At 36.9% G+C, this 20,262-nt stretch overlaps 1 protein-coding gene across 5 annotated transcripts in view; it reads left to right on the top strand.

Moving 5' to 3' along the window:
- Positions 1-903: 903 nt before the first annotated feature.
- EIF4E (eukaryotic translation initiation factor 4E) overlaps positions 904-20,262 on the top strand; it is a 41,097-nt gene continuing 21,738 nt past the window's right edge. Inside the window, exons 1-2 of one of the 5 annotated variants that reach the window (XM_031943452.1) lie at positions 2,265-2,291; positions 5,558-5,629. In XM_031943452.1, coding sequence (XP_031799312.1) covers positions 2,280-2,291; positions 5,558-5,629 — 84 coding nt within the window. In that variant the 5' untranslated portion in view covers positions 2,265-2,279. Of the gene's footprint in view, positions 1,823-2,264; positions 2,349-5,518; positions 5,630-20,262 lie in introns of those variants that run through there. The other 4 variants (XM_003772949.4, XM_031943455.1, XM_031943453.1 and 1 more) reach the window with 4 other exon arrangements.

Raw genomic sequence — 20,262 nt, 5'->3', positions numbered from 1 at the left:
GAAAGCATCAGTTAAAATCAAGTTATTGCTTTGAACATTTTAAACAAGAATGGTATTTCATACCAACAATAATCTTTTTATTTGCTCACAACCTTTGTGTAATATATCTGTACAAAATGGAAGCCCAATATATTACCTTTGACACTCACAGTCAATCTATATATTAAAAGATTATGACTTTGGGGCTCATGGAAAGCCTCAATTATGTGTAAGCCAATTCAACTTCCATTATGCACTCAACAATAGGTATATGACACAGCCTTGGACATCAGCTTCAGTAACAGCAGACAGGTATATACTATAGTTTATAATTTTCTGAGACAACATTCTTAAAATCATGGGAAATAGTGGTGAGGAGGGTTGTTCCTCAAAAGGCCCTCTTGGTAGCACATTACATTTCTTTTCCTGTGCCTGTTTTATTAATAAACAGACCATGTGCAATAGCACCAGCCTGGAAAATCATAGGTACCGAAAGTTATCAGCCAGGGGGAGGGGATGAAGGATGAGATTAATCCGGGGTTGTGGGCACATTTCACGTTGCCAACATTCTTTAAAACCTCACACTCTATTTCACTGAAATTAACCTTTTGCTGAAGGTGAACTTACCTGGGGAGAGGGGGAGATTAGGCGTTGAAACCCTTTTTTTTTTTTAAATTATTAGGGAAATTAATGATTACATAGTCAACAAAAAGAGGGAAAAAAAATCCAACAGGTAGTTTGACAAAGCAGTAGGGCGGCGAGGCCCCCGGCGCTTTCTCGGAGGCGGCATTTCTCCGGCCGGGGACTGGGACCCGCTGGGACCGGCCGGGCCGCCCCGCGCCCTTGTGAGGTAAGTCATCTTTGGGCCACAGGCGGTGAAAAAGCGGAGGTCCCTGCAAGGCAGTCACTCGCCGAAGGAGCGTGAGTCAAGGTCCGGGGTCATTGTTAGCCAGGCCCCGCCACCCCGGGCCGTCAGTCCGGCGCTGGGTGACCAGGGCCGCCGGGTGCTGCTCCGGGGGGGGGGACTGACCTCAGGCGCCTGACGCGGCCGGACTGCGAGCACCGAGTTACGGGCCTCCGAAGCCCGACTGCCGCCCCCGCTGCTAGAGCCCGCTCAGGGCAGGTCGTCCCCGCCCCCGCGCAGGCATGGCCGGGAGGCGCCGGCGCTAGTCGCGCCCGCCCCGCGCCGCGCCGGCCGCACGTCCCCGCTGCTTCTTTCAGTTCACTAATAAATAAAAAAAGAGAATGAAGGCGGCAGTGAGGACCAGGGTGGCGGGAGGAACGAACGACTCCAAGTGAAGGCGGCCCCAGGGAGCCTTGCAGAGGCGCCCAGCCAATGAGGTTTCTTCCTGTGAGCTGAGCCCACGGGGACGATGGGAAGCCGGGAGAGCCGGGGGCCGGTGGCGCACGGGCAGCTGTGAGGCAGAGGAAGAACGCAAGACGGAGGAAACCCCCTCCCGCAGCAGTCTCATTTTCGCAGCCGGACCGAGCCCCACCCCTGCCTCACCTTCCTAGCCCCACTCACCCGCCCGCAGCGCAGCGCCGCACCGTTTCCGTAGCCACGTGATCAGCCCTTCTCTTCCCAGCCTTCCTCCTCACTGGAGAGGAGGGGAGGGGAGGGAAGGGAGAGAAAAAAAAAAAAAAAAAAAGACTCCACTTCCCAGAAGCCCTCGGTTACCCACGCACCCGCCACCTTGCGCAGGCGCTGCCCGGGCCAAACGGACACGTTCGTCACGTGGGGGGCGACCGGCCAATCCGGTTTGAATTTCATTTTTTTACTCTCACCCCCCCTTCAGGAGCGGTTGTCTGATCAGATCGATCTAAGATGGCGACTGTGGAACCGGTGAGTGTTGCCTTCGGCCCCCCCACCCCCTACCGGGTCCCCGCGCCCGGTTCCCCTGGGGCCCGGGAGACTCCGCGGGACGGCGCTCCCTGCGCGCACGCAGATCCTCGCTACCCCCTCCCCCTCTGTCGGGTGCTGACCCCCTGGTGGCGGCGGCGGCTGGGGGCGCCGGGAGGTGGCGGCGGCGGCGGCGGCGTGTAGCGCACACATTCTAGTGGGGGCTGGCGAGACGAGAGGAGAGGTGGGGGAGGGGCGGCGGGGAGGCCGCGGTGGTGGGAGCGCGAGGTGCCCGGATGGGCGGAGGGGGGGAGGGGTACGGCTAGGGCCTGGGTGGGGAAGTTGTGGGACGCGGGGCTGGGGGCCCAAGCTGGGGGGCGGCGGCGGCGAGATCGGGTCTCTAATCGGGGTTGGCGGGCTAGGGACGAGCGCATGAAGCTCGCTTGTGACGGGGGTCGAGATGAAGTGGGAGGTTGGTGGCAGGGCTTCGGGGAAGCCGGCCACTAGCTGCTGTCGGGGCTTGCGCTGGGTATCCGCGAGATGTCGGGGGTTGGTGGGGAGGGAGGCGGCACGCGCGGATGGCCTGGACCGCGCCGGCCGCCGGGAGAAGGGGCGGGCGCCGGGACTCGGGGAGAGCGCGCGAGCCGCCGGCCGGGGTTGGCGGCGCGTGGGGCCGAGGACTGGAGTGGGGGGGAGAAGGGGGGGAACGGCTCCTAATCGCGTTTCGCGAAAGTCGCTTTTTGGGGGAAAGGAGAACGTGAGAGCTGGGACTCCCGGTAACACATTATCTTTGCCCCTCAGCGTTGGCCCGGGCTGTCACAGAGGAGCTATGGAGAAGGGGGGGGGCAGTCGCTGCCCCTGCTGGGCCTACTTGACGTGCTGCCGGGGCCGGCTTAAGCTTTGGGGTTTCGACTGCCCTCCATTCATTCATCCTTGCCCCCGTTCTGCGCATTGCGCATGCCTTGGGAGGAGTGGGAAGGAGGATGGAATCTTCGATTCCTCCGAGTCCAGATGGATTGGGAAATTTGCCCTTTTGGGCTGGGGAGGGCGGAACTTCTAAAACTGGGTCTTTTATTTCTTGCCTGTTCCTATTCAATCTTAGTTCCTCCCTCTCCTCCCAAATCAATTTCAATCAGGCCCCATTTTAGATTGTGAGAAAATTGATCTAGGGTAGGAAGTAAAATACTGCATTCTTTCCCTACCCCCCCCCCCCCAAAGGGAGATTGAAACTTGTGTCACAATGTGGGGCTTGCCATCTGCCCTATTGGCCGAAACTTCTTAAAGCCCCTACGTGGCAGTTTTAAATCCATATAACACCGAGACACTAAAGCACTTAAGTGATAATTGAACTGAATTATCAGTTTTATAGTAAATAATTTAAAATCTTAATAATTCCTTCAGAACTTTTTTCCTTTCCAGGTATCAAGTTTCCTCCATGTTGAGGAATACTTTCCTAGTCCCCACCCCAGGGTTGTGTTCAATAGGGGCCATAAATTTCTGTCCTGAAAAATACTTTATCATTGAACATACTGGTTTTCTTGTGATTGAAGAAAACCTCTTACCCAGCCTTTGTACTAACGTTACAGTTGCTTTGTTTAATACACACGTATATGTAAAATTAAATAGAATTCATTTTTATATAAGGGAAAACAGGTCCAGAGAGGTTAAAAAGATGTCTCCTAATATGTCTCTGAGCCAAGGTTTTCATTTAGGTACTCAACTACAAATTCAGTGCTTTTCCTGTTACTTTATTCTGGACTTTAATATTTTCCCCAGGCCTGTATAGAATAGGTTTTTTTGTGTAGTATTAATTGCTAAACGACGTTGATGATTTTTGATAAAGGGTTAATGAGTGTAATTAGAACTCGAGGTTTTAGAAAGAAAAAATAGAATAATTTTACTTCTTTACAAAGCCAAGTATTTCGAATGTTTGTTTGCATGTTCAAGTTGGACTTGGTGTAGCATCCATTGTAGAAGATTTTGCATGAAACCAAACTAGTAGCAGTAGTTACTTGAGTAAAGTAACTTTTAAAATAATGTAATTCCATGAAGTATTTTTAATATTTAGGAATTTTTATTTTGTGCTTTTCAAAGTTATCCTATTGCTTTGGTTATCACACAAAGAGTACTAATTCAGAGAACCATTATTCAGTACATATCGAGAGTCTAGCACTCTGGAGGAACACTTCTGTCGGTTGTAAAGTTGCACTAAACAATATCCTTTGGCCTTTTAATAAATTTAATCAGTTCTTGAAAGATTCTTTTGCATGTGTACATCTAGATGGTAGTCCTCAAGCCCTGGCAAGTAATTGTGTATATACACATGTATATATATGTGTGTATGTGTATATATATTAAAACTTGGGTAGTGTAGTATTCAGAATATGTATAAAATTGTACTTAAATTATTTTGTTCCCCATATTTATGGGCTTTTAAATATTTAAAAAGTCACGTGTTTCTAAGTGAAAAAATACTCTGCCTCATTGCATGTTTGTTAAAAGGTTTGATTTGCAGGAGAGCCTTTAAGAACTACAAGTTCTTAATCTTTTTTCTGTCATTTGGACCCTTTTGACATTCTGGTGAAATCTATAGGCCCTTTTTGAGAATAGTGTGATTTTGTTTTGTTTTTTTAATTTATAGTTGAAGTAAATGGTAAATTTTATTAAGTTAGTGAAAAGTATTTTTTTCCCCAAGGAAGTTTATGGGTCCCTTGAATTGAGCTCCTCCTCCACTAGTTGATCCCCCAAAAGTCGTAAAAAAAATCTTAAAAATTTTTTTCTCTGTTATTTACAGATAAAGGAAGTTGTTGACTCTGGAGAGGAGTGTTTCTTACTTTTAAATTATTACAGGCTTTTTGGATTACTTAATTTTAAAAGAATGTTCACTGTAAAACACCCAATTTTGAGAAAATGCTTAACTGAATAGAATTTTATGAGCAAATTATTTCATTTCTATTTCATTCTATCTGAACTATAATTTGAAAACCTTGCATGTGAAAGACTGATTCAGGTAGCTTGATTGTCTCACAATGAACATTTATTACCATGACTTCTTTTTACCTGTCCTCTTTTCAAGTAGGCATTTAGAAAGCTTCTATGTATTTGGATTACACCAAATAATGAATCATTTGCATTTTGATACTGCTTTTGTAACATTTAATCTTATGAAAATTCAGGCATTAAAACATATGTAACCTTTTGGTTTAGAGTTTACAGAATAGCAGTGTGTTTGATAATATCTTCAGCTTTGAAACAGATGTATTAATATATTACTGAATGTTGGAAAATAATTTTAAAGTTTATTTAATAACCCAGTAAAGTGTCATTAAAATATAAGTTGCTTTATTCTGAATCATATGCTTTAAACTTAAATTCAAACCATAAAGTCTTTTCCATAGCCTGCCAGGTAATAATTTACAAATAAATATGTTCACTTCTGCTTTCAATTTATTTTGATTTAGTTTAGTGACAATGCTCCCTAAGCCACAACCTCTGTTTTTTATCTCTGTATACAAAATTGTAATTTGAAAACTTTAGCATTAGAGGTTGTCAAAACTTCATTATAATGTTTTAAGGGAAAACAACTTTTATATAGAAATCTTCAAGACCTTCATCATAATTAAGTCTTAAACTAGGAGTTTATGCATATGTAAAATGTATTCTTTATGATTTAGCTTCTCCTGAGGCAAAGAACACCTATCCTATGAACACAGAATGTGTGATACTTTTATTTTTCAGTTTTCCTTTGGGGAAAGAGAACACTTAATTTTCTCACTTCTTGAGAATTTTCTGTCGAATGAATTATTTGAGGTAAAAACATTAACTTTACTCTTTTGTCCTTTTACTTACCTCTTAGCTAGTCCACACCCAAATGTTACTGGTACAGCTTATAAATTTATTTGAATTTAATTTTTCTTATTACTGTATTATATAATAGTACATATACATTAGTATGCATATAGTATAACGTGTATAATAGTATATATGATATGTAATAATTTACATAACAATATTTAATATCAGCCATTGAGTGTAGTTTTTATTATTCTTTTTGATTGAAATATGCTAAGTGCATTGTAGGTGCTTAATAAATGATTGGTAAATAGAACTTTGGACTTGTACAGTTAAGGAACTTAAAAATAGTGTGTGTTATTTTTGAATTGTTTTTTGAGTTGAATTGGTTATTAATTTCTTCCTTTAGGTGGTTTTCAGCCCTAACTATGTTAGTATCCTGTGAAAATGTTATTTACAGAAACTTTTCTTTGATCTTTTCATTTTGGGGGATAATATTTAGAAAAATCTCTTTAGGATTTCTACAGGTTTATTTACTATGGGATGTATGCATAGTTTAATTCTAACTATGGGTAATGGATGTTGGTTGATTGGCATACTTTTGTGCAAGTTTTTTTAACAGGCATTCTTGTTTTAAAGAAAATGGCATATGAAAATTCAGATTTTTTTTATCATCAAATTATTAAAGGGAATACCTGTTGAATAAAGTGAAATCATACCTTTAAAGTGTTGGATTTGTGTAGCATAGAAAATTTTAGCCAACTACCCAGTCTATTAAATTTATATGAAAATGGGTGACTTTGAATTAGGTATAATTCGTTTTATAATAGACTTGCTATCATGGAGTAATAAATTAAAAATGAAAGGTCCTCAGAGTCCTTCCAGTTTTACCTCTTTTATCTATTTTATTGATGAAACTATTGAAGCCCATCAAGTTTAATTGACTTGCACTAGGTCACTTAAATAGAGAGGGAATTTGAATCCAGGTCTTCTGATTCTCCTCCCCACCACGCCAATCTTCTCGTCTTACCTTCTTTCTTTCCTGCTGTTTCTGGGACTTGAAAGAATGGTAATATTCTATTAAATAATAACACTATTTATCTAGTACTTTAATGTTTGTGAATTGCTTTACAAATATTTTTTCATTTGATCCTCACAGACTAATAGGTACTATGATTATAATTATTTGGGCTTACAGATAACTGAGGCACTTAATTTAAGAGGTTAAGTGATTTGCTAAGTGTTTGTACATATAAAATGCTTGAGACAGAATTTGAACTTAGGTCTTCTGATTCCTTGTCCATTGCTCTTTATACTGTGCCACCTAGCTGCCTTCAAATGCAGTTTAACAATTCTCCAGTTCATGGATTCTTTTGTTTCCATTTCTTTGCTACTAAGTAAGACTGCTGTTTTTATATACATACTCTGTATATAATACTTTTCCTTCTGTCTTTGAATTGCAATGGGATAGATCTTAAATAGTGTTGATGTTCTTCAGGTTTAGTAAATTTTCTATTATGGTTTCCTATTTACTTCCAGAACATTCGGACCAGTTCCCAGGGGCAACTAAGTGGTGAAGTAGAGAGCTGGGCCAGTAGTCAGGAAGACTTGTCTTTGGAAATTTATCTCATGTACTTTCTAGCTGTATGACCTTAAGCAAGTTATTTAACCTTGTTTGCCTTTGTTCCTCATCTGTCAAATGAGCTAGAGAAGGAAATGGTACCACCACACCACCACCACCCCCCAAAAAAAAGATTTCCTTGAATCATTTAATAGCTTGATAAATGTTACTTTAGGACATGTCTCCTATCTCCTCCCTTCCCTCCCCCCCAAGCAGTTGGGGTTAAGTGACTTGCCCAGGGTCACACAGCTAGGAAGTGTTGAGTGTCCGAAGTCAGATTTGAACTTGGGTCCTCCAGATTTCAGGGATGGTGCTATTGCCACCTCACCTAGCTGCCCCAAGACATGTCTTTCTAACCATCCCTTCAGTATACATGTCTTTCTAACCATCCCTTCAATATCACTTTTATTTGTATAAATGGTGAAACTCTCAAATCTTAATTTATTTAGTTCTTTATTTTTGGTAGTGTATATAGACCTGGTCTCCCAAATCAGGAAAATTTGGATTCAAGTCCTTATATTATTATAATATAGTAGTTGTGACCCTGGTCAAGACCCAGGTTTGTCTTGCTGTGTGTTGTAAGCAGTTCTTTAAGATTCTTTGGTTGCAAGGAAGGTGTTAATTTGCATAGATTAAGCAAATGCAAGGAAGGTGTTAATTTGCATAGATTGGGCAAATTTGCTCATCTGATCCAATTCAAGTCTACTTTATTAGTGATTTGGGTCATTTATATGATTGTTGATAATTCGCTGCCTGTTTATATCAGCTCTGTAAATTGGTGATGCTTGTAGTCTGTTTAGTATCACATGTCACACAACTAGCTCTCATCACTCTCCTGAGCATCATTCTCCTGTCATAAACCCTTTGTTGAACATGTCTTAGCTGCCCCCATAGGCTTCAATTATACAAAATTGAATTTATCCCCTCTCACACTCCTAATCTCTCCATTCTCAACATCTCATTTTCCCTTTTGTCATGTCAAGAGTGTTGCAATCCTTCCAGATACCTTCGCTTAAAACCATAGTCATTTCTCTGCTCTTCACTCTTTCTTATTCTGAATGTCCAACCATTTTTTTCTTGTCATTTTCCCACAAACATCTCTAATGTTAATCTCCCCTTTAGTTACTATGCTATCACTTCTTGGTTTTTCTGCTGCAGAATCTCTACACAACTGCTTCATTGATTTTCTTTTTTTTTTTTTTTTTTTTTTTTTCTTTTTTGCTGAGGCAATTGGGGTTATGTGACTTTCCCAGGGTCACTCAGCTAGAAAGTGTTAAGTGTCTGAGGCCAAATTTGAACAGAGATCCTCCTGACTTCAGGACTGGTGCTCTTGATTGCCTTTTCTTAAAGGATAGGTCTGACTAAATTAATACTCATGATCAAAACGTTTCAGTGCCTCTCTGATTGTATCTAGGATAAAATACAAATCCTTATCTCTGTGGCATTTCCAGGTCTTTCACAATCTGGCTCCAAGCTATCTTTTTACACTGATTTTACATTGCTCTTGCCAGCCAGCTGATCACCTATCTATTTTCTATCCATAATCCGTCATATCTCTTCATCTATCCCTTGTATAGGCTGCTTCTGATTTCCCCAGTTGCTAATGAATGCCTCCACACACAGTCCCCTTTCCTGGTTTAATTTTTTTAGGTATTTATTTTATATTGGCTTTACTATTCCTTATGTACATCATCTCATCTCCCATTTCTAATCCTTTGCATTATTTTTGGAAAGCATTCCCTTTCTTTGGTTACTGCTCAAGATGGAGCCTTTCCTGATTACCTAGTTGTTAGCTCCTGGTATTTCCCCCCATTTTTCCTTGTACATGACATCATACATGTAGTGTGTAGATTCATGAGGGCAGAAATTGCACTTTTGTTAGTTACAGCACCTAGCACATAATAAGCACTTGTTCAAATGTTTGGCTTATGTTTTGTACTTACTATTAATTTATGTTGTGTCTTCCCTTGTTCTTTCCTTCTCTTCCTTCATCTAATAGAATGTAGGCTCATTGAGAGTAGGATCTCTTCATTGTTTGAAGTATTTTTTATCTTCAAGTATTATTTAATCAATTCTTTTGAATTGATTTGAATGCTGGAATTTTCTCAATCAGCAACTTCACTTATTCTAGCTGCATTGATTGTTTTTGAAAAAACACATTTTATATCTATTAAAATCATGTATCTTTTCTGATCACTTAGACACTTAACTTTTTTATTTTGTCCTGTAAAGTATTCCTTTAATTATTTGGTAGCATATTAACTTTTTTTTTTTTTTTAGCATATTAACTCTTAAAGTTAGTCATTTAAAAATATATATTGGCAAAATAAGCAATTTTTCTTGATTATTATAAAGTTTTGTAGTCAATAGAGAGCATTTTTTGGTACATTAATTCCAATGTATTTTATGCATTTTGTAGTTATTTTTTTCTTTTCCCCTCTTGGATTTTGTGCTATTTTATATGCTGATGATTCTATGGGCATATTTAAATCTTGTTTTTAAAAATATATAGTTATTTTTATTGAATCACTGAGAATTCTCTTAACTTAGGAGTAAAGTTGATATTGCTCAAAAGGATCTATTTAAAAACATTAGGAAATTTCTATGGATTTGAATTAGAACTGAGATGTGGTTTTAATAGTGTATTTAGATAATTTGTGTGTTGCTAAATGATGCTTAAGTTTAGTGGTATATCCCAGATTTTACAAGAACAATATTGAAGGTTTGATTTGTATTTTTGCAAAATTTGTGTTGAATTTTTTGCCGACTGTAATATTCAATTTTTGAAATTTGAACTCATAAATCCTACATATACCATAGTTTTTTTAATTTATTACCAATTTAAACAAGAAAAGTAAAACTTGTATTATAAATCAGTGCATTTCTTAATATTCCTCCTTCAGCCTTAATTTTTAAGTTATTGCAGAGCTTCCTTAATATTTCGGTTCTCCCCAGACAGTAAAGATTGTGATATTTTGATTAGGTCATTGTTAGCTGCAGCAAAAATTCTTTTCCCTCTTTTACATACCCATTTGATTTAAATTTTATTTTTTGCTGTGTGCCTTTATTGAATAAACTCATCTAAGATTTTTATTATTTATAAGGCTAATTTTTTATGAGGGCAAGATAGAAGTTTAGATCAAATGAGATTTGTGATAGGTGAAAGCAAATAGAAAAGTACAAAGTTATCCACATGGTAAGATTTATGTTACCAGAAGAGTGTTGATGAGAGATCTTTGCTTTCCTGGAGGAAGAAGATTTGGGTTTCTGGACACAAATGTAATTGGAGTTTTAGCTCATCTAGGTCCTTCCTCTTGAGAGGGTAATTGGAAGAACCATCATTTTGATGATTGAACATTCCGTGTGTCTTTGGGAAAAATTATAAGTTTTTCCATTGGATTTTAATTCAAAAGAAAGCAGTTCAGGGGGAAAAAAGGTAGACACAGTTTTGAAATGAATATAAAGCAATTCTTTATTTCTACTTTGGAGTCTTCAGTGCTTCAGTATTGTAGGCTATTTTTGCCCATTATATTTCCATTGATTTTTTTTTTTAATTAAAAATTCTTCCACTTAAGCCATTTCTATCCACACTGAAGAAAAAAGGATTCTATACGAAACTTTATTTCATATTGCCCCATGTTCATTTCAAAACTTTTTCTCCCTTGAACTACTTCCTTTTGGCTTTGTTCAATTAAAATTGGTAGTGGCCTTTTTACGTATGTCTCTATAATCTCTTAGAAATGCAAATAGAAATTGAGAGAAAAAAAAGTTTAAAAAAACTGCTCTTTTGTAACAATTAAGTAAAACCGACAAAAACCTATATAATGGCCTTATGTCAGACAGTGAGGGTAATAGGCTTCATCAGAGTTTCTCTGGAAAACTTATTTGGGCTGGTGCTTAGGAACCATTTTTTATGTATTAATTAATTATATGTCTTAATATGGCCTAATACTTAATATGTATTAAGTACACAGAAAGGGAAAGGCTGGATTCCTGTCTTCCAGGAGTACACATCATTCTAATGGAGATGACCATGAGAACACAAGATGTATGGTTAAAATTATGTAGAGTAAATGCAAAGTAATCTTAGGCTATCATTGGAGCCATGCAGGAGCGGGAACCAGGAAAGACCAGGACTAGGAAATCGGGAAAAAGGCCTTTTGATGAAGGTAGGAATTGAGCTAAGTCTTAAAGAAGATGGGAAGGAGAATATTTTTGGCTTGGGATATGGATACACCCCATGAAGAGGAGCTTAGGAGAATGGAGAATTTGAGGAATGGCACGGAGGGTATTTTATTTTTTTTATTTATTTTTTTTCGGAGTAAGTGGAAGGGATGGTTGTAAAGAATAAGAACTCTCTGAAAGGTAGGAATGAAGGATCTTGTTTGAGTATCTTATTGTTGGTGGCAAAGGCCAGGGTTTTTGAATTGCAGAGTATGTTTGAGGGTAGGTGGAATTGGGGGGGGGTGTCACCTTATGAAGGAATTTAAAGGCCAAACAGGTTTTATTATATTCAATCCTGTGGACTAATAGGGAATTAGTGGAGTTTATTGAATAGAAGGGTGACATGGTCAGACCTGTGCTTTTCAAGATCACTCTGGCAGTTGAATAGAAGATGGACTGAAGTGGGAAAAGACTTAAAGCTAGAAAACCAGTGAAGTGATGATTATTTGCTACATCAGGTGAATGGGTGAATAATGAAAGGGACATACACAGGATGCTTCTTTCTTTCAAAATTGTTTTTCTTTGCAATGTTGTCTTTAAAGAGTTTTCTGTTTCTGCTTCATTTTATCCAGGATTTCCTAAAATCATCTGACATTTCTTATGGCACTTTAATACTGCATTACATTCATATACCACTGTTTGCTTGTTCATTATTCAGTTGTTGGAAGAGACAGCTTGAGTCACCCTTAAGTTTTTAGTTCCTTGCTTTTCTTTTTTCCCCTCCCTGTCCCTCTTTTCCTTTTCCCCTTCAGCAAGTTTCTTTTGCTCTTTGTTTTGACTATACCTTTCTTAGTATTCTCTCTCATGATAGCCACTCTTATCCCTCTTTTTTTCCTCTGTTGAGTTTAACGTATTTCCACATCAAACTGTATTTGATCATCAACTCTGTTTCCCATAAGAATGTTCAGTTGAAGTCAAATTTCCCTTCCTTTCCCCCTATGTTTTTGTATAATTTTCTCATGCTACCTATTTAGAGAAATAGCAAGTCCCATCTCCTTTTCTATACTAGTATATCCCTTTTACCTTTTATTTCTTGTCCCTCTTCAAAACCATAGATTAGAACCAATCAACCAGTAGAATCTGTTTTTTTTATCCTTTACTATTCTCTGAAGGTTTTGGTGGTATATTTTGTTTCCTCCATTAAAATGTTAGCACCTTGTGGGATAACACTCATCATTATAATTGCTCAAATAAATTTACTTCTAGATTCCCACTTGGCTCTAGACTTTTTCTTGAAAAGTTTTAGAAAGTGTCTAATCTTGCTAATGATTTAGTGACCCATCTTTGCAGGGGTATAACTTGTGCTTTTTTTTTTTTTTTTTTTTTTTTTTTTTTTTTTTTTTGAGTTATTGTATTTTTAAGTAGTAGTTATTAGGTCTTGTACAATCCTGACTAGTTTTTTTTTTTTTTAATAGCTTTTTATTTATAAGATAGATATATGCATGGGTAATTTTTCAGCATTGACAGTTTTAAAACCTTTTGTTCCAATTTTTCCTCTCCTTCCCCCGACCCAATCCCCCAGATGGCAGGTAGACCAATACATGTTAAATATGTTAAAGTATGTTAAATACAATATATGTATACCTGTCCATACAGTTATTTTGCTGCACAAGAAGAATCAGACTTTGAAATAGTGTGCCATTAACCTGTGAAGGAAATAAAAAATGCAGGCCGACAAAAATGGAGGGATTAGGAATTTTATGTAGTGGTTCACACTTATTTCCCTGAGTTCTTTCGTTGGGTGTAGCTGGTTCAATTTATTACTGTTCAATTGGAACTGATTTGTTTCATCTCATTGTTGAAGAGGGTCATGTCCATCAGAACTGATCATCATATAGTATTGTTGTTGAAGTATATAATGATCTTAGAGTCTTGATTTTTGATCGTCAGAGAATGGATTGTCTATCCAGTACCCCTTCTTTAGCTTTGTATCACTGACAAATGTGAAATGGGTAACTTTTATGCCTCCACCCACCTTCTGACTAGTTCTTGATGTTGAAACTACTGCTTTATAGATGCTTTTAAAGTATTTTTATTTGACATGGGAGCTCTCCAGATAATGTTAACGAAATTGAATTTGTTCTAATTATTAAAGTTTCATGGATTTGTTTTCTATTTTCTAGTTTTCAGGATTTAACTGGATTAGTTTTCCTTTTCTGCTTCTAAATCTTTGAGAGTTTTTAGTTTAGATTTAATTTCTTGCTTAATTTCTTTTAGAGATTTATATACCTCTTGTGGAAAATCCATTTTTCCCTCTTGATTCTTTGATTGCAGTTTTTACAGATTTAAATCTTTTCAGGCCTTAATGATTTGTACTAATTATTGATACTTAAAACCTTTCTGGCTTTATTTATTTAGAGCTCGTAACCTGGGCCAAGTTTAACTCCTTAAAGGAACGTTAGTATAGATTGATTGGCCCTTTGTTCTTTTTTAAATCTCTAACTCTTATCATCTTTAAGCTTTATACTATATTTTCAGGGACCTCTTTGCCTTCTCTGAAACTCCTTGGTCTGGGGCTGTCTTCTCTGTGGCTAGAGTTTCATAAAGGTTTTACTTAAGGTTCCCATTCTTTGGTTTCTTTGGGAATTCTTTATTATTGCTTCAAGCCACTTAACCTTGTGAGGCTGTAAGTATCAAGTTTGTGGTCTGCATGGCTACCCGGGACTAGCTTTGGCTTTGCTGGAGAGCCTGGCTGATTTTTTTTTTAAATAGTTTGTGGTTGGAGAAATCGCTTAATATAATTTCTCATTGGATAGATTTGTTGACCATTCAATCTATTGTGAAGTGCACTTCAGAGTTTTGCTTCAGTGGGTAAGTATATGTGAGCTGGATAGGTTTGCTTCCCATTTCAGCATTCATCTAGGCAAGAAGTCCTTAGATTCTTTCACTTGCATGATATTCATATTTAAATTTTTAGAAAGATTCTGTATTTTTCAAATACCAAAGTCAATAAAATGGTAGCATTAAAAAGATAGGCCTCAAAAAAAAAAAAAAAAGCTAGACCTCTATGAGACTCTTGAATTAGTAAGAGTTTTATAATTTCTGAAAATCCATTCTGCAGTCTTCTGCCTACCCAGAGAATAGCTGTGCTACCAAGAACCAACAGTTATGCTACACCAGTTAAATCATGATTCAGTGAAGCAATCTTTGAAGAAAGGTTCCTCCATCTTGACCACTACCTCCAAATTGCTTATCAGCTGCTACTCATGGTAAACATGAGAGCCTTAGGAGTATCAACTTCTGTTTATCTCCCTCCTCTTCCAGTTCATTGATTGTAAACCTCTCCCCCCCCCCCCCTTTCAGCTATTGTATAGGAATGATGCATTTCTCAGTGCAAAACTACCCCCTCATCTCTTCTGTAAAAAACAGCAATTGAAGAGCTGGGGGGGGGGGGTCGAGGGAATTTTAGAGATCCTTGATGCTAGGTCCAACAAAAGAAACCAATTTGGTTTTATTAGTAGAAATGATTAGACAAATTAGAAAATATTATCTCATACCTAGCCACTAATTATACTTAAAGACCTGGACCTTTAAGTTTTGTACATGTGTATTGGCTCCCTCTCATTAGATAGAATAGAAGCAATTTTCCATTTGTATCTCTAGACTCGGTGTTTTGCATGGTAAATACAATTCTTGAGTTATTTGTCCAGTTGCTTATTATAAATCTAGATGATAGACTTTCTATATCCATTTGATTTTTCTGATGTAAATAACTTAAGACAAACTTTTCAGTGATTATGAACCTTATTTGGGAGGCTTTTAAAATTCTAAAGCTTGATGCAACTGGCACAATGTCATTAAAGTGGGAGCATCTGGAAGACTCTATAGGGAATTCTTTGATTTGGTTTATATATTGGATATTCTCCATAATGACAAATTCTTTTAGTGAATGCACATTATATTTAACCACGATTGATATTATGATAAAATTTTCCATTGTCTTTTAAGGAATTTTATATGCAGTTTTTGAACAAGTGCTTAGGAAAACACTTATTGGGACAGAGATTTTTACATGTTGGGATTCTTAAAATAGATTTTAAACAATGAGTACAGTGAGATTTTGTATTCTTTGCACTTTTTAGCTTTATGACTACAGGAAATTGGTCTTGCAAAATTTTGCAATACTATTTTATTTGCAATACTATTTTGCAGTTCCTATCAATTCAAAGAAATCTTCCCATATTTCTCTGAACCTACCTCTATGATCATTTATCAGAATAATAATACTATTACATTGCATTCATACACTATAATTCATTCAGCCATTCTCTGATTGATAGGCACTCCTTTAGGGGTATTTATATTTTGCAAGGATTCTTAAATATTGTTTGGAAGTTAACTTGGTGTTGAAGCTTGTTAGATGTTGTTTATTGTTTGTATTGGGAGTTTGATGGAGAAGGGATACCTAGGAAATAAGGCCAACTAAAATGATAATTTTAGAACAAGAAAAGGGATCTTAATGAATTATTCTAGTTAAAACTCCTTCTATATTTTACAAATGAGGAAACTGAGGCTTGGATAGATTTGGCCAAGAATACATGGCTAGTTAGTGGCAGAATAGGAATAATGCTGATTTCTGGTAAATCAATGTTCTTTGTTTTCCATAAGGCCAAATTCTGAATTGCAGGTGCTTTCCAAAGTATGGTTTGTATTGGTCTTTTCCAGTGGACAGTGACAGGTTCTGTGAGACATTTACCACCATATTGAGGTTAATTTAAATTAAAATTTTCTCTTCTAAGAAGGCACTTTACCCCTAATATCTTAAATAAGTTTTTATTTAGGAGATAATTTATTCTTGGTCTTTCCATTGGAGAAATGATCTGCAAATATGTGTTGACTCCTCCCACCTTGGTGACATGTAACTTTGGATAAGTCAATTTATGTGAATCTCTTATTTTCTCATATGTTAAAAAAATGGAGATACCAGTCTAGCTTGTTACAGAAATATAGTAAAGATAAGAGTGAACTTTTTCTATATAGTTACAACTATACGCTTATGAGAATGAAGGAGAGAATTGAAGTTCTGCCACATTCTTAATGATATTATATATATATATATATATAATATATACACAAGTATGCTGCAGATGAGACTATTTACTGAAATAATGTCACTTCACTTTAAAGAATTTTAGGTTATTTTTATTTCTGGACTTTGAGGAAGGTTCAAGTAATAGCAATATAAGGTATAATATTTGGACCTGTGGTTTTTATTGATATATAGGGAACTCTTCCTTGATGAGGGAGGAAATTCAGTGTTTTTTGTTTTTGTTTTTTTTCCTTTCTTGCAATTTCTAGTCTTAGAGCACTGTCTAGACTAGAGCTTGAGACTTGCTTCAGAATCAAAAAAACTAATGTCAGAGACAAAGCTTGAAATGTCAAATCACTTTTTCAACTCAATCCATTTCAATGGTTATTTCCCCTGGCATCATATAAATTCTTTTTAGTTTTTAAAGCCCTTCTGGAACTGCCAACAGCCTTCTTTTGCCTCTGTCTATCCAAATTGGCCTTCCTGCTCTTCCTTAAACATAAACTACTACATCTAGGTTTTAATGACTCTAAAGGCAGTATACCATGATCAGTACTTTACTTACTCTCATGTTTGCTCTCATACTGTGGTAGGCATTTAATACATTTGCTAAATTGACCTGAATTCCAGCTTTACATTGCATGAACCTCATATGAGGTAGTATGGATTGGTGAGTAGCAAATAAATCTTGGAGGCACGAATCAATTAATAAGTACTTATAAAGTGCTTAACAGCACAAAAAAATTCCCTATCAAGGGAAGTTACAATCTAAGGAAAGAGATAAATGTCTACCATAATATGGATAAACATGAGTCAGTATAGCCTGGTATGACCATGTATACTGGCTAGAGTCATTAAAACCTGAATTTAATCTAACACATTGGGTACAAATCCTCTAACTTCCCATTTTTGCCAGATAGTTACATGAAAATTAATTTTATTTTTAAATGGCATCTCTGCAGTAGCTGCCTATTGAAATGTGCTCCTGAAATAGTGATATGATATTTAGTTAGTTTAGTTTTAGATATTTAGTTAGTCATTTCAGTCATATCTAACTCTTAGTGACTTTTTGAAGGCTAGGTTAAGATTTTACCAGCTACTTAAAATACTCTTTCTTTGGGGAAATGCATATTAAATGCAAGTTTTCTTGAGGTTTTCTTTGCAAAGACAAAGAAATTTGTCATTTCCTTCTCATTTGATGAGGAAACTGAGACAAACAGGGTTAAATGACTTGCCCCATGGTCATACAACTAATGTCTGAGGCCAAATGTGAGAAATCTTTTCTTGATTCTAGGCCTTGTGTTCTATCCACTTACATTACTTAGCTATCCTGTAGTATAAAATACTCCCCCATAAATTGGAGGAATTGTGATTAGGGTTGTATACACATGCATGCACATACATGCACACACACTTTTATTTTTTAGTTTTGAACTGGATCCAGGGATTTCATTTACAAAAAGAATCCTCTTGGCATAAGCTCTCTTTATAGATTTTTATCAGCCCCTTTTCTAAAATATATGATCTTACTTAGATGTTACATAGTGTGTGTCAGAGTTAGAAATACCCAAGTTCAAATCCTGACTGTGGGTATATTGGGAAAGAATATGCTTTTTTCACAGTTCCTTATTGTTTTCAGAAAGAATAGATTAGATTTATATTCACCTAGTTGTATTAGATAAACCATACAAATTTGTATTATATTATTTAAAAATTAGATTATTTTACCTTTACCTCTTAAATAATTCCCACAGCCCTATTTTGTGCATAGTTTGAGGTCATACATCTGATAAGCATCAAAGTTAACATTTGAACTCGAATTCTCTTACTTTAAATTCATCATTTTTCCCATAGCATCATGATTCCCCAGAAAACAAATATTGTTATTTTATAGGAGGAAAAAATCAACTAACCATTCTTAGTACTTTTGAGGGGTTTTCTAAAATATACAGTTAAGCTGATGGTCCATCATGTTATTCTTTATATGAACTAATACACATCATCAGTAAGACTAATTTTTAAAGTTATAATTATGGATTTTTGTTTTTAATTGATTTGTCCCATCCAGGCTTCTTTTTGTGATTTGTGATATTTGCAGATGGTTGATTAGATAGGTACATCCTGTAATAGAGTTATGGCAAAGTAAACTCTTAAGATGATTTGGCTGTTTTTGTTCATTCCATTGTCATCCAACTATGAAAGTCCACTTTGTCTATTCAGATCTCACTTGGGCAAAAATCTTATTTCCGCATAATTGTCTCAGTTTTAAATGCTCTTCTCTGTTCAACTTATTTGGGAGTTGATAATGAATTGGTATGAACTATGGAGGCAGTTCACAAGTTAAAATTTGGTGGCCTGAAAGGGATGTGAGAGAGGTCATATAATCTTAACTACCTTCATTTTACAAGTGAGGAAACTGAGGTCTTCCAGAGAAATAAAGTAACCCCCTTGCCTCAACCCTCCCCCGATGATATATGTTTGAACCCAGTTCCTTTGACACCCCGTATCTTAGACTTTGTCTATTATAATGGATTTATATTTGATACGCATTTCCCCAAAGAGTATTTTAAGTAGTTGGTAAAATCCTAACCTAGCCTTCAAAAACCTGTTTTGTATTTAGTTCCTTATGTGGCTGTATTATGGTACTAATTATGAACCTGAATTCTGGGAGCTAGTAAGGTTTTGGCTTTAAGGAAGTTTTTCTTTCTTTTTGTGGCATTACTGCCATTTCTTGACACTTGAGCAGGCATATCTGTCATAATATAGTTTGTAGTAATTCATCTAAAAAATAAAGAACTTTTGTTAACATCACTTGATTTTTCCATTTTAGAGTCTTGTTCCTATGTTTACTATGTTATGTAGTATTTTTTTTATCTAATTTTTTTTCCCCATGGAACCAGTTAGAGATGTTAGGCAGCATATGCCAGTAATACTTGAAATGTTGTAATTAAAATTAGTTACTATGTAATGAAATATTACGCAGAGCATCTTTAGGGATTGGAAAATTATAAAAGTAACAGGATTACTTTTAAGTTATTAATAGCTCCTTTATTGATTTGTAAAGCTCTTTGTTCACAATAGTCTATTAGAGAGAGATATATATAGTACAAATAATAGCTTCAGAACAGGCTAAGAGTTGGGGTAGGGTGACTTTTCCAAGTCACACAACTAATGTCAGCCATCAAACAAACTTACATCTTCTGATTTCAAGTTGGATTTTCTTTTTACTACTATATCATGCTTTCTCATAATACAAGTTTCTTTGAAGTTTATATTCCTTTTGCAATCAAAATTTACAGTAACCTGTTGTGGATGCCATATGATTTGGACCTGGAATGGGAATACCTGAATTGCCCCTGCCCAGTAAAATTGCTGAATGATACTAATAATACTTTCTGTTTCTAAACTTTGTTACACTATTTGAGTCAATTCTCCTAACAACTCTGTGAGGTAGATGCTGTTATTATCCTTGTTTTACAAATAAAGAGACTTAAAGATTATCAGCTATAAAAATGGGGATAATAGCATCTACCTTGCAGAGTTATGGGGATCAAAAAAAGATATATTTGTCAAAAACTTAGCAAAGTACCTGGTTCTCTTTATTCTTCCCTCTTTGACTTTCTAGGTTAGCTTATACAGCTATGAGGTGGGTCTTGAACCTAGGTTTTTTTTTTTTTTTTTTTTTTTTTTTTTTAATTTTTGCTGAGGCAATTTGGGGTTATGACTTACCCAGGATCACATAGCTAGTGTAGTATCAACCAGATTTGAACTCTGGTC

This window comes from Sarcophilus harrisii, chromosome 6, assembly GCF_902635505.1.
Source record: "Sarcophilus harrisii chromosome 6, mSarHar1.11, whole genome shotgun sequence".
NCBI lineage: Eukaryota > Metazoa > Chordata > Mammalia > Dasyuromorphia > Dasyuridae > Sarcophilus > Sarcophilus harrisii.
The sequence above is the reverse complement of the archived record's forward strand: the minus strand, read 5'-3'. Positions and strand labels throughout refer to the sequence as shown.